Source organism: Oryx dammah, unplaced genomic scaffold, assembly GCF_014754425.2.
Source record: "Oryx dammah isolate SB20612 unplaced genomic scaffold, SCBI_Odam_1.1 HiC_scaffold_9, whole genome shotgun sequence".
Taxonomy (NCBI): Eukaryota; Metazoa; Chordata; class Mammalia; order Artiodactyla; family Bovidae; genus Oryx; species Oryx dammah.
In genome coordinates, this window is record NW_024070193.1 from 43,817,244 (window position 1) to 43,831,442 (window position 14,199).

General features: G+C 39.3%; 1 protein-coding gene and 1 non-coding gene across 3 annotated transcripts in view; one reads left to right on the forward strand and one right to left on the reverse strand.

Annotated features, from left to right (window-relative positions):
• KIF15 (kinesin family member 15) overlaps window positions 1-14,199 on the reverse strand; it is a 64,458-nt gene that overhangs the window by 37,060 nt on the left and 13,199 nt on the right. For both annotated transcript variants that reach the window (XM_040246036.1, XM_040246037.1), the window contains exons 5-13: window positions 13,770-13,807; window positions 10,262-10,359; window positions 8,791-8,970; window positions 6,836-7,045; window positions 4,987-5,112; window positions 4,540-4,662; window positions 1,937-2,060; window positions 1,314-1,390; window positions 879-1,088 (exon numbers count right to left, since the gene is read on the reverse strand). In XM_040246036.1, coding sequence (XP_040101970.1) covers window positions 879-1,088; window positions 1,314-1,390; window positions 1,937-2,060; window positions 4,540-4,662; window positions 4,987-5,112; window positions 6,836-7,045; window positions 8,791-8,970; window positions 10,262-10,359; window positions 13,770-13,807 — 1,186 coding nt within the window. The remainder of the gene's footprint in view (window positions 1-878; window positions 1,089-1,313; window positions 1,391-1,936; window positions 2,061-4,539; window positions 4,663-4,986; window positions 5,113-6,835; window positions 7,046-8,790; window positions 8,971-10,261; window positions 10,360-13,769; window positions 13,808-14,199) is intronic.
• Window positions 8,432-8,504, forward strand: TRNAG-CCC. The gene has a single exon. It is a non-coding gene; the product is annotated as a tRNA-Gly (tRNA).

Consider the following 14,199-nt stretch of genomic DNA (forward strand, 5'->3'; position numbering starts at 1 on the left):
ACGTGACCATTTTAGAGAACAACTTTTTCTGAAAACCAACAGAAAACACTGTGGACACCACAGGAACTATGGAGAGCTTCTCAGTTTTTATGATCAGACTGAATATGTGCATATCCTACAACTCTCAAGTCTATGTTTGGGTCTGAAAATTCGAAACTTCTCCATCTACTCTTGAAATTCACCCAGACACCTTCGATAAGCATACGGGGTGTACCCTGTGGCAGACTCTTCATGCAAGGGAGACTGCTTCAATTAACACATGAAAATAATAAGAAAACTCTACTGACTACAGCGGAATGCCTCTCAAGATATAGTAAATGAAAAGGTTGAGGCACAGAAAAGTGTATATGGTAGCTATCTATTGTGCACAAAAGGAATAAAAGCCAAAATATCTGTATTGGTCTGAAAATGCATAAAAACCTCTTGAAAAAGGTACACTCTGCTAAGAGATTATCTTTGTTTCTTAATAATGTGCCTGGTGTCAACTATCCATCCTCCCAGGGAAAAGGAAAAACAACAGAACTTTGATGAGCTCAACTGCAAACTGACTCTGATAACCCCAACTGCCCCTGGAAGGAACTGTACCTGGCCTGCCGGGGCTGAGTGCTACGGCAGCAGTATCACAACTTCCTCCCTCTTCCCTGCAGGTTTTACTATTTTAGAAAAATGGGATGTGTGTGTGTGTGTGTGTGTGTGTGTGTATGCACATATGTAGTGGGGTGGGGGGCTGTTTGAATTATATAATGATACTGTCAGTTCAATTCATTTAACTCACTTTCTCTTGCATTACATTACAAGAATTTGCTGACCAGTCTGGTGACTGACTTATACTTGTCCTGAATCTCTTTTCAGAATTACTGTGAATGTCACGTACTCACTTGTTCTCGCAGAGTTTGAATCTCATCCCTCAGTTCCGACAGCAAACGGTCCTGTTCCTCGGGCAGAAAACTTCCCCGGGATTCCTTGTGGAGCTTTTCCAGGCGCATTATTTGATCCTCTCGGAATTTCACGATCATTTTATTCGACTGAATGAATCTTTCTTTTTTGAGGGTGAGATCTTCCAATTGCATAACTTTTTCTACCAGAGACTTAAGAAGTTCAAAATTTGATTAGACATAAAAAAATAACTGGGCTTCCCTAAATTTCCACAAACCAAGCAACAGACACTAACTTCACATTTAATCTCAAAGTCAAAATTAAGTGTTTCAGGCTTCCTTTGTTTTACTGACTTTTGCCATTTATTTTACTCAGAAAAGTTCCATACAGTAAAAGCCTAAAATATCTTGAATCCCCTTTATAGTAAAGTTTCCTACCTTCTTTTCCTGTTCAGATTTCTTAAAGAATAACATTGCCTCTCGGAAATACTTGATGTAGTTAGTCTCATCTTTATCTGTGATGGGTCCAGTAAAAAAGAAAAGGAAATAGGAAAAATGTTTTATCTCTCAAATTTTAAGAATAAGCAATGAGCTGGAATAGCCTTTGATGGATGCTCTCTATTACTCTAAAAGAATCAGACTCTCATCACCACATGATGAATTTCAAATTAACTCAGTCTACAAATTAGCTATTCTTTGAAGAAAAGTAAGTCTCTGATATCCAATTTAGTAAACATATAAAGATTACATATGACAGAATCCAGAAGTGGATCTGAGTGATTTACTAGTATCTCTTCTTTTAAGCACTTATTAGGGATGCATTTTCAAAATTACTTCTACACCCTGCTCCCACCACATCTCACAGAACTCAGCACCTGCAGTAACTGTGAATTCAGTATCTGTAGTAACGACGTCTGGTTTCTATGCAGGTGAAATAAACAGGAACAGATACTCGTGGGAAATCTGGATAGCCATACAGTGCTGTGCCTGTCATCAGAGGGCTCCCATACTACATCCACACCCAGATCTCCTCAGCTTAAAGGACACTGAGCTCATCTTACCTACGGTGTGCAAGCTTTCTGGTAGCATCTGCCCTGCAGTAAGCTGGGCCAGTTGCTCTTTGAGTCTCTTCACTTCAGCTTGGAGCTGGGTCACGTTTCCTTGTGTGTCTTCATTTACCACTGCCTGTTCAAGAATTTTTTTTTAACCATTAAAAGAATGCTTTTTGAGTCATATAGTCTTGTGTTTATATTTGTTTGTATGGTTTGGAGTGATGAAGACCAAACAAATTGACACTTGCATCTCACCAAGAGTCTGAAGGCTTCCAGAATTGGTGTGCTGGAGGGGAGGGGAGGCTTCTTTTCCCTGTGCCATCACGCCTAGAACCAGAGACTCTTTCCCTCCCCTCCCTATGCCCCACTTAGGTCTCTAAACTGTTTACTAGCCCTGGGTCCTGCTGGGCTGGTTCACTCCTCAAGTGAAGTGAAGTGAAAGTCGCTCGGTTGTGTCTGACTCTTTGCGACCCCATGGACTATACAGTCCATGGAATTCTCCAGGCCAGAATACTGGAGTGGGTAGCCTTTCCCTTCTCCGGGGGATCTTCCCAACAAAGGGATCGAACTGGGGTCTCCTGCATTGCAGGCGGATTCTTTACCAACTGAGTTATCAGGGAATTCCGGTTCACTACTGGGGTCAGCATATATGCACCTAACACTGCTTCTTCCTGCGACCGACAGCCCCACCCCATCAAGAAGGGCAAACACTTCCCTTGGTGTCATCTCCCCCTGTCTTTGCTCACTAAAGAGGGGTGAGAACTGCAGGGCTGGCCTGAGCTCCCCTGGCTCCACCCTCTCCAGAGAAATTCAACCCTGTGTCTTCCTAACAGTGCTCATAGAGGAGGAAGTGGTTTGACAACTCCATTTGTGTTTTATTATCACAGTAAATGCTCTTTCGAAGAAATGTCTTCTATCAGAAGGCTTCTAAGGAGTTCACAGTCTCACAAAACCCACACGGTGTTAACAAGACTCAAGAGCTAATGGGGACTTCGCTGGTGGTCCAGTGACTAAGACTCAGTACTCCCAATACAGGGGGCCTGGGTTCTATCCCTGATTAGGGAACTAGATCCCACATGCCACAACTAAGACTTGGCAGAGTCAAAAAACTTTTTAAAATAATAATTTTAAAAAAAGGCCAAGAGCTGAGTACCAACCAAATCAAATACCCAATACTCCAGAGTGAGAGGTCAATCTCTGACAGCCCCAAGCTTCCCATGTTCCTCTTAGGCTGGGTCTGCCCACTGGGAAGGACTGTTCACTCTTAAGTCCCCAATATCTGAATCACCTTTCCCTGGGAGGCTGCAGCAGAGGACTTACCATTGATAGTGACTAGTATAAGGTTCTTAGTTTTCTTATTTCATATGTTACGAAGTCATCTCCAGTTGCTTCTGCTTCCTAAGGGAAGCCTCATCACAAGGCACTCCTATACACTATGACATCACAATCTCACATTGGTGATGTCATAATTCTAATTATCCCTGCAGCTTTCCATTCTCCAAAAACTTCTAGTAAGTCCCAAGAGATAGGGTCAGGAAATGCTAATGATTTCTCCTCCTTGTATTAGAGGTATCCTACAAAGAGGTCATAATCCAATAAAATGAATGAATAACCAGACCCATACTCTTCTGACTTATCCAACAGAAGAAGCATCATGAACCTCTTTGCTTTTACTATGATGAGATGATCAGGGAGTCTATTTTGTGGGGTAAGAATAACCACTGTCTCCTTTGAAAGAGAAAGGAAATTAATTTGCTAATATATGCATTTTGATTCTTCTGTTCAGAACCGAAGAGGCCTCCAACCAAACCTTTCCATAACAAGTGGGGAACTCCTTGGTCTTTTGACAGTCTGCACCAGGGGTTAGCCAAGTGCTGCTTGACCACAGCTGTGCTCATGCGTTTATATACAGCATCTGCAGCTGCCTTCTTACTAAAAAAACAGAGATGAGTAGTTGGGGCAGAGACCATACAATCCACAGTCCAAGAAGCTGGAATTATTTATCACTTGGACCCTTTACATGAAAACTTTTTGGACCACTGATGTACAAGAATATCAAATAAACTTTTTCTTTTTTCCTCTTTCTTTTTGGCCATGCTGTGCAGCATGTGGAATCTAATTCCCAGATCAGGTATTAAACCCACATCCCCTGCAGTGGAAGCAGAGTCTTAACCACTGGACTGCCAGGGAAGTCCCAGAAATTTCTGGCATAGAAAGAAACACAAGGAATCCCTGGAGTTACAGACAACTTGAAAGACAAAGTTTGTCAAGGTCATCAAAATTATTTTCCTAGTGGATCCCTTCACCCTTAGCACCCAGCTCTGCTAGCATGGTTTAGGTACAAAAATTTAGTCTCCAACCCAATTACAAAGGAAAAACTTTCCCTTCCCTTAAGAAAAAATAGGCCAAATGATAACGACCATAAGACCTAATCTAGGTCTCAAATTACACGAGCTATACAGAAGGCTAGGAAAGATGAAAACAGAAACCTTGCCTACAGTTAGGCTTTCACAACAGAGAAATAAATAAAAGCTAATGCTAATTTCAGGGCAATTACAAAAGTGCCAGCTTCAATATATTTTTAATTTACTTAAATATACTCAGTATTTTACCTTATTTTTAATCAGCTTGGCTCTTTGAGCAAAATTAAGTGTTGATAGGGTTTCACCAAAACACCTAGATCCAGGATGAACATTTGCAATTATGACTGTTTTGGCATTACCTCCAAGGGAATCCTGTTTAATGATATAAATGGCACACATTTCAGGGTAGAAACCAAAAGATATGACATAAACGAACCTATCTATGAAACATAAACACACTCACGGACATAGAGAACAGACTTGTGACTGTCAAAGGGCAGGGAAGGACTGGGGGTGTGGTATTAGCAGATGTGAACTATTATACATGAGACGGATAAACAGCAAGATTCTACTATATAACACAGGCAATGTATTCAATACCCTGTGATAGACCATACAGCAAAAGAACACTAAAAAAAGAATGTCATAGTGAACACAACCAAAAAAGGGGCTCAGGAACCCAGTGATCTACTTTACCCGGAGTAAGAAGGTAAGTTTGGAGTCTCTGTAGCAAATATGTCTCTGTTTTCCATTACCCACATCGACAAGCGCAGTAATCACCTGGCCCAGGCAGCTCAATGATCGGTTTATGTTACCTGCTTCCTAGGGTGTTAGGGAAAAAGAATAAAAATTGAGATGCACTGATTTCTTCTTAGTAATTTGAATTAAAATATACCTAGCAGGGTGGTAAGTTTGAATGGAAAGGCAAGACAGGGACATCGTTACTTAAGGGTAAGTAACTTTTCAGCAAAAAGGTGTCCTCAACTGTGCCCTAACCTTCTCCTGTTGAGGCACACACTGCAATTCTAATACTATTCAAATTCAAACACAAAAATCATTGAAGGAAAAAAATACTGTTATCAACTCATGATTGTAATAGTTTTCAACTGACCTATAGGCAGGGATAAAATCAAGAAGAGAATAGAGGAAAACACGTTAAAGTAGTAAATTATAAGCATATTTTTCAAGCCTTTTCAATGTTAAAATGTTTGCTACATTATAAAGGTATGGTAACCAACATCCCACTCCCACGTCCCACAAAGCTATTAGTGAACATATTATAGATAAGAGAACATTCACTCTAATTTGATAAATGTAAATTCGAATTTACATTTATTATATGTAAACATAAAATGTCTTTAAAAGAGACGTTTGGGGAGAAAAAAAGTTTGGATTAAACCTTTTACTTTAGGCAGCGTATTTTTGATAACTGAGTCTGCAGAGATGGGAGTATAGAAAAAAGAGAGGAGAAATGGAAACTATTAAGCAAGATGCACTGAGTTCAGAGCTGCCACACTGTTACCATCCTTAAAAGTGGTTTAGGGCCACAGTTGCGAGCACTGTCTGTGGAGCTGCACTACTGCTTGAATTTCAGCTCAACTCAATCACGTGCCCCTGGAAAATTTACTTCCGTTTCTTCAAAATAGAAAGGATAATAGTATCACGTCCTAGAATTCTTAGGAAAGTTTAATACTTTTATATGAAGCATTTAGAACAGACCCAGCATATATCCTATTATGAACATATGCTATTTTTCTTTGCTTTATGTCACCATAGAAACACAAATGTGAGACAGCCTGAAGCTGTCTGAGAGCCAGGAGGCTCAAATCTTCGCTTTCAAGGCAAACAGCACACTCTCCTCCACCATTTCTGACTCTTGGCTCTCTGCACCCATGTACCCTAACATGTGGAAGCACACACTTTGTTGGCAGCACAGGTTACAATACACATGGCATGTGTGCTCGCTCGCTTCAGTCGCGCCCAACTCTTTGCGACTGTATGGACTGTAGCCTGCCAGGCTCCTCAGTCCAGTGGAATTCTCCAAGCAAGAATACTGGAGTGGGCTGCCGTACCCTCCTCCAGGGGATCTTCCCTGACCCAGGGACTGAACCCGTCTGCACTGCAGGCAGATTCTTTAACCACTGAGCCACCTGGGAAGACCACAATACGTATATACATTAGTAGTTCATATTACCGAGAAGCTCCGGTAATGCCTTAGCCTAGAATGAAGTCCTTAACCCTTAACTCAAGAACTACTTCTTTCCCACGCTTCCCCCAAGTAAGCGGCATGTCATAGCCTCCTTCTTCTGAACCCTGCTACCACTCATACCATCAGCCCTTTTGGGTGACAGTGAATTCAAATACCCTTGCTCCTGACACTTGTCATATTCCATGTATGTTTACTGTCCCTACACTACAACATAATTTTCTATACCTTTAGGATAGAACCAATTTCTTAATGCTTTGTAGCCATCAAAATACTGAGCTTTGTATTGACTTCTAATTCTCAGTCAAGTTGAACTGAAGACCATAATTCCAATCTTACCTTTAATCTCATGCCTTCTGCATGGGTGTCCTTTTGCCTTTCAGATCCTGCCAAATCCACCAGATTGAGAAGGGAGGTCCGTATATTCACAGTTTCATGGCTTTTCTCCATTGACTCTATTGTAATTGTAAAGACTGCATGAGACCTAGAGGATTCTCTATTCATTGATGTCGAGGCGACACGTCTGTTTCTCCACCCTCCAGACAACACCTAGGCAAAAGGAAAATACATGATCACAACTTCCACGTTTTCACAACAGCTATAAACATCAGCAGGAAATCTGTAGAGGGTGGTGTGAGACTACTGGTCTACTGAGGAACATATGCACATACGCATGCTAACTTTCCTTTCTCTTTCCTTTTTCGTTTCTTCTCTGGGTCATGAGACCAAACAAGCAGGAAATCAGAAGGCATAAGATCTAGAATGGGTTTTGCCATTTCTCTGTTTGTATTAATGCAAGTTGTCAAATCTCTCTAAGCCCTTTTCTTAACCAAAACTATGAGAAGTCAGATAAAGTAAATCTCAAAATTACCTTCAAGCCCAAAGCTTTGTCAGTCCTTTTGGTCTACAGAGTATTTGTTTTTACTTCCTGTTCCCTGTGGCAGGCAGGCTACATGAAGGTTCAGATAGCAGGCTCTAAAATCAGATGAATACCCGTTCAACCCTTGTCTCCACTATCTACCAGTTGTGTGGTCTGGGGCCAAGTGACCTTTTCAAGGCGCAGTTCCATATGGATACCTCACTCACAGTGCAGAACATCTCAAACTATAATGTGCACGCTAACTACCTAGTCTCACTCAAATTCAGATTCTGATTCACTAGACGTGAAGTAGAGGCTGAGATCCTGCATTTCTAACAAGCTCCCAGCTGACACTGACAGTATGAGAACTACATTTTTGAGTGGCAAGGTCATAACATGTATTGGATAAATAAAGAAATTAGTTGGTCGGTCGGTCAGTTCAGTCGCTCAGTCGTGTCCGACTCTTTGCAACCCCAGAAATTAGTAGCTTACCTCAAAAAGCAGATAAAAAATTAAATGAAATAATGTATACAAAGAAGTTAGTATAGGCTTCAGCACATATACGCAATGAATAGAGCTGTATTCATTGACCAGTAACAGCATAAAAATGAAATTGCTTATATCTTTTATTTTTTGGTTAATCAATTCATGCTTCCTTTTCATAATACCAAATACTGTATATTAAATACCAGATAAATAATGACATTTATGGAGAAGGCAGTGGCACCCTACTCCAGTACTCTTGCCTGGAAAATCCCATGGAGGGGGGAGCCTGGTAGGCTGCAGTCCACAGGGTCGCTAAGAATCGGACAGGACTGAGCGACTTCACTTTCACTTTTCACTTTCATGCATTGGAGAAGGAAATGGCAACCCACTCCAGTGTTCTTGCCTGGAGAATCCCAGGGACGGGGGAGCCTGCTGGGCTGCTTTCTATGGGGTCGCACAGAGTTGGACACGACTGATGTGACTTAGCAGCTTAGCAATGACATTTAAACAGCTGCAAAGAGAAAGAGCAATCCTCACTCAAACATGAGACAAATTTCAAAATACTATTAGCTTAAAAAAAGTGTGCGACTTCCCTGGTGGTCTAGCGGTTAAGACTCTGCACTCCCAATGCAAGGGGCCCAGGTTCAATCCTTGGTCAGGGAACTAGATTCTGCATGCCACAACTAAGACCCAGTGAGACAGATAGATAGTGAATGAATGGAATGAACAATACCAAACTAACCCAAAATCAAAGGGTCAAACATCTATTTTAACAAACAGGAAATTTATAAAATATGGTCATACTCTTTTTTTCTTTCCTTCTCATGAACATCCTGGCTATGGCTTTACAAAATATCTTTAGTAACACAATTCTTTCTTTTTTTGAAGTCAAGGGGTTCTTCACAGCATGCTATGTTGTCTACGGAGCAAATCATTCAAAGTAGGGTACCTGATAGGCTTCAGCCGCTGAGGTCACCACCTGTTCTACCGCACCAACAACAAAGACCCCCTTCTTAATATGCTCCCTTATGTACAGTCCAGCTGATGCAGAGTCCAGCAGGTCATAGATGTGCTCGTTGTAGATCTCAATAAATGAACACTTACAAAGAAAACTCTTTCCAACTCCAGCCTGTAAAAGAGAAGCCTAGTTTAGTGATATTGTTTTCATGAGTTCATCCCTACCTTTCATGAGCACTCATCTTTCACTCACTTCACAACATATAAATTTCCTACAATATTATCCTTTACATGATACAAGATACTTAAAAGCCAGTTTTAAAACATAGGTTACTAGTTTCAACACATCATTAACAGTTTTAAGCAGCATCAAACCATGGTCCCAGGAGCCCTGACGTTTCCAACAGTACCTCCGAACCAAGATAGGGAACTAAGACTTGAGCACGCAAAATGAGGAATTTCATTTTTTGCTTAATTGAGGTATAACTGATATAGAGCATTACACTAGTTTCAGGCATACAACACAATGATTTGATATTTGTATACACTGCCAAATGATCGTAAGTCTAGTTAACATCCATCACCATGCATAGTTACATAACTTCTTTTTCCTTGTGATGAAAATAGCAATTCCATTTTCACCTGCCATATACTGGACTTCCTCATAAGTGTTTCTGAATCAACTGTTATATTTTCCAAATGACAGAAAATGAGGCATTTTAAAAGCCTCTCTTACAAAAAATAAACAAATAAAAAGCCCTGCTATAGGATTTTTAACCACAGAAATGCATGTCACTAAATCTAATTCACTGGCACGTAATATGCTTGTCTAACTGCAATGGTAAGAGATAGTTTCTGCAAAGGAGTTAAGTGGTAACTCAACGTTATATATCAGTCTCCCTGGCACATAGGTAATAGAATACAGAACACTAATGGCTCTTAAGCCTGGAATCCACTAAGGTAACAATGCACAATAAAGAGAATGGCCCAATCTGGGAGCTAATGAAAAATGGAAGCCCACGTAGCCAGAACAACAGAGCCACACCAAGTGTGAAGCAAGATCATGGTCAGATGGTAGCGGGTAAAGGAGGTAAAGATGGGCCGTTACTACTGTCAGCCTAGGTGCAGGTAGGTGATATGGCTTTATGAATCTGTTTTCCTCAGTTAAGATTTTCTTTACACTTTCTCTTTTGTAAAATCTGAGTGTCTAAGAAACACTACTTTCTACTTCCTTAATGTCAGGTCAAGGATGATGCATGTTTTATAGACTAAAAACCTTTAGAAATAGAAAACTCAGAATCCTTAATTTTATCTTGAGAACCGAAGGATTTTTTTATACCACTCTAGCCTATCCACATGTAGATGACCAATTATACCCCTCCATGTATCATGAACTATTAGTAGTTAACTACTCAAAAGTAGATATTGCATAGAATTCCCTTTATTTTTACAATAAGTTTTACCTTCTCTTTTTCATGTTCAATTAAGGAAAACAAATATTCAAAACTTCGAGGGATTACTCCTCTCAGATTATGAGAAAAATTATCAGATTCAGATGGTCCTAAAGAAAAACATAAAAACACAGATATGTAACTGCTCATTTTTATTCTGTAACAGGAGTCCTTCAAAATGGCAACAGTGAAAGACAATTTAACAGAAGACACATTGTATAATCAGTTTCTTCTGGGCTCCCAAACAAGTCAATTTGTAGTAAGAGATGGCATAAGAGAACCAGCCTATCAACAGGTGCATGGTAGTCACTAAGCCATTTGAAAAAGCAGCTGTTGTTTGATAAATTTAAAAATCCATTGAAGTCCCAAGCTTGAAATGTTTCCTTCTGCAGATATCAAAATTAGCAGAAATAACAAACAACTATACTTTACTGTTGCATAAGACAGTCAGTCGTCTAGGAGGACCTTTATATACTGGCAGTGTGGCCACGAGCTCATCAAATACTTAATCTCTTTGAGGTTTTCACTATAAAATGGAGATAACAATGGAAATAACTATCTCACAGGGTATAAAAATTAGCATTAGCTAGCATTTTCTTAATTGGGCAATAAAAGCCAGGGTGGTAACAAAGATACTGTAGGAATACGTCACAAGATTTCTATACAGAGAGAAAACTGAAGAGGAATCCTACCCTTATTTTGTTAACACTGGAGAAAGGGGGAAATGTAGTAGATATGTAAGTAGTAGGAGGTTTTGGAATATTAATTCAAACAAGCTATATTTAGCAGAAAAAATTATATAGCTGCTGCTGCTGCTGCTAAGTCACTTCAGTCATGTCCGATTCTGTGCGACCCCATAGACAGCAGCCCACCAGGCTCCCCCGTCTCTAAAAGTTACTGTACGTATTAGTTAATTATACCTTAGAGACCACAGTAACTAAGAAAATGCTGGTGTACGCAAGAAAGCTACAGAAAATAAATTTTAAAATATTATCATCATCTTGATGTGCTATATCTAAAATATATTAAAGGGACCTTGTAAACTGTACCTTAAATATATGTGTGTGTGTATATACATATGTATATAAACACAAACAGTAGAAAAATGGAAGTAAAGAACACAGAGGACAGAATATTAGAGTATGTGCAGATAATTTTTTAACATTTTCCTGCTAAATTCTATACAAAGATATTCAGCACACTCGTTACAGTTACCTCATTCTTGCCTAGTCTCCTGACTCAGCTCGCAATCCTGCTTCTGCTCTAACCCCTTCTTATAGTCTCTACTCCATTCAGCTGCCTGAGTAGTACTTTTAACTTAACTTCATTTCATGCAATGCTTCTTAAAAACAAACAACAAACCTTCCCATGACATCCCCTCATAAAAAAATCCAAAATCCATGACTTGCCCTCTGGCTACAATTCCAACCTGCCCCTAATTCTGGAAAATTCCACTCTAGCCCCATGTGTCTTCTTGCTGTTCCCTGAATACTTTTCAGCATACTCCCAACTCGGGGCTTGCCTGTGAATTTGCAGGAACAGCCCCTCTGCAGAAGATTCTTCTCCTATAGTCTCAAGGTTTCTTCTCATTTCATTCGGTAAGTCTCTTTATTTTTTTTTTCTTTAGCATGGACTTTATTGTTTGCATATTTCCAATTATTATTCTATACACAAACATTAATTTCTTACAAAACTCTGTATTCCATATTGCTAGGTCACTTCACTCTTCATTTTATGTCACATTTCCATCAAGAACTATTTCCCCAAATCACAATCTGCCTGATTGTGTGTTGTTGTTGTTCAGTTGCTAAGTTGTGTATGACTCTGCGATGCCACAGACTAGCCCACCAGGCTCTGGGTTGCTATTTCCTTCTCCACAGTAAGTCTCTTCAAATGTCACCCCAAGAGGCCTCTCTGATTCACCAACCTAAAACAGTACCCCCTGCTCCTTTTTATCCCCTTATTTTTCTTCACAGCACTTATTACTGCTGCTGTTTAGTCACTAAGTCATGTCCAACTCTGCAACTCCATGGGCTGTAGCCCACAGGATCCTCTGTCCTTGGGATTTCCCAGACAAGAATACTGCAGTGGGTTGCCAGTTCCTCTTCCAGAGGATCTTCCTGACCCAAGGACTGAACCTGCATCTCCTGCTTGGCAGGTAGATTCTTTACCAATGAGCCACTAGGGAAGCCCATAGTACCTATTACCTCTGGCATAAGTACTAGATATTTATTTGCTTTCAATTGTACATCCCCCCATGAGAATTATAAGCTCCAAGAGAGCCTTGACATTGCCTTTTATTTGAACAGACCATCAGAGCCTTGAAGAGTGCCTGGCCTTTTTTAGTACTCATTTATATGTATGTTGCTGTAATTTCAGAGAAAGGAAGACTTTTCTTACTAAAACTCACAATTCAGAAACCATTAAAAATTCAACCTGAAATTCAACCATATAAAAATAAACATTTTGGCATAAGAAATACTTATGTAAGCCAACAGAAAAAAAACTAGAGAAAAATCTGTCATCTGTATCATAGACAAAGAGCTAATCTATTTTATGAATCCCCACAAATGAGTAAGAAAATGATACGCTAATTTTTAAATAAGAAAAAAAGCTTAAATGTGCATTTAACAGAGAGGCTATTTAAATGTTCAATAAATGTATAAAAGGTGGTCAATGGAAATCAAGGAAGTGCAAATAAAAACACAGTGGGACAGTACTACACACACTCCAGAACAACTAAAATTTTTTAAAAGGACAATATGAAGTGTGGACGTGTGCATGGAGCGCTGGGAAATTCCATGCTGACACCTCTCTATCATGGCCCTGCCTACAAACGCTGGACGCAAACATACTATGGCCCAGCAAGTCCACTCCCAGAAGTTTAAAGTGCAACAGAAATGAATTTTAAAAGACACATACAAGAAAAAAATGTCCATAACACCATTATTCATGGGGTCTGAAACTCTAGCAACAGCAGAATGGAAAATGTGGTCTATTCATACAATAATATATTATACAGTAATGGAAATAAATGACTACTACATGCAATAACATGAGTGAATCTCAGAAACTTCATGCTGACAGAAAGACTCCAGACATAAAAGAGCAAACAGTAAATTGTCATTCACAGAAGTGCAAAAACAAGTGAAACTAGTTATGACAGAAGTCAGAGTAATACGTACATCATGGGGTGGAGTGGGAGTAGTTACTGATTAAGAATCTTGGTCAGAAGAGTGGTTATACGGGTATATAAATATGTAAAAATTCATTAAGCCCTCTTCAAAAGTTGTTAGTTAAGCACATATTCTGTGCTAAGCTTTGACCTGGAAACAGCCAAAAACACAGATTTCACTATTATATAATGGAAGTTGCAATCTGATAAGAATGTGGGAAATGACCCTAATTTCATGAGTTCAACATCATACACAGAAAGTATGACTTTCCAAAAAACATGCTAAGTTCTGTTATCACCAAAGAGTAGACTAAGCCAGTAAATGTTAATCTCTAGTTTACTTACCCATCATGGTAAATGTTTTCCCTGAACCAGTCTGTCCACTGTAAAAAAGAATGTTTTATATATTATTTTCACACATGAAACTTAGAAGACTACCTAATTTTAATACAGTCTACTAGTATATAAATTTTCCCCACAAAGAACTAATTTTATTTCTTTCTTAAAATTTATACCAGGTAAAAAGTGAATGATCCATTTTCTCTCTCTCCTATTCTACTACTAAGAGCTAACTAATCTGAATTGTCTTGATTAGTCCTTCCAGAGTATACAAACACAGCCATCAGAGTTTTCATTTAATTTTTATTTACAAAATTGGAATGATGTTATTCATACTTCTTTGCAACCTGTTTTTTTTCCCCCTTAATTTTATTTCAGACATTTTTCTACATGGGTAAATAGTAATCTACCTCTTTATGTTTAATGGCTATGTAGT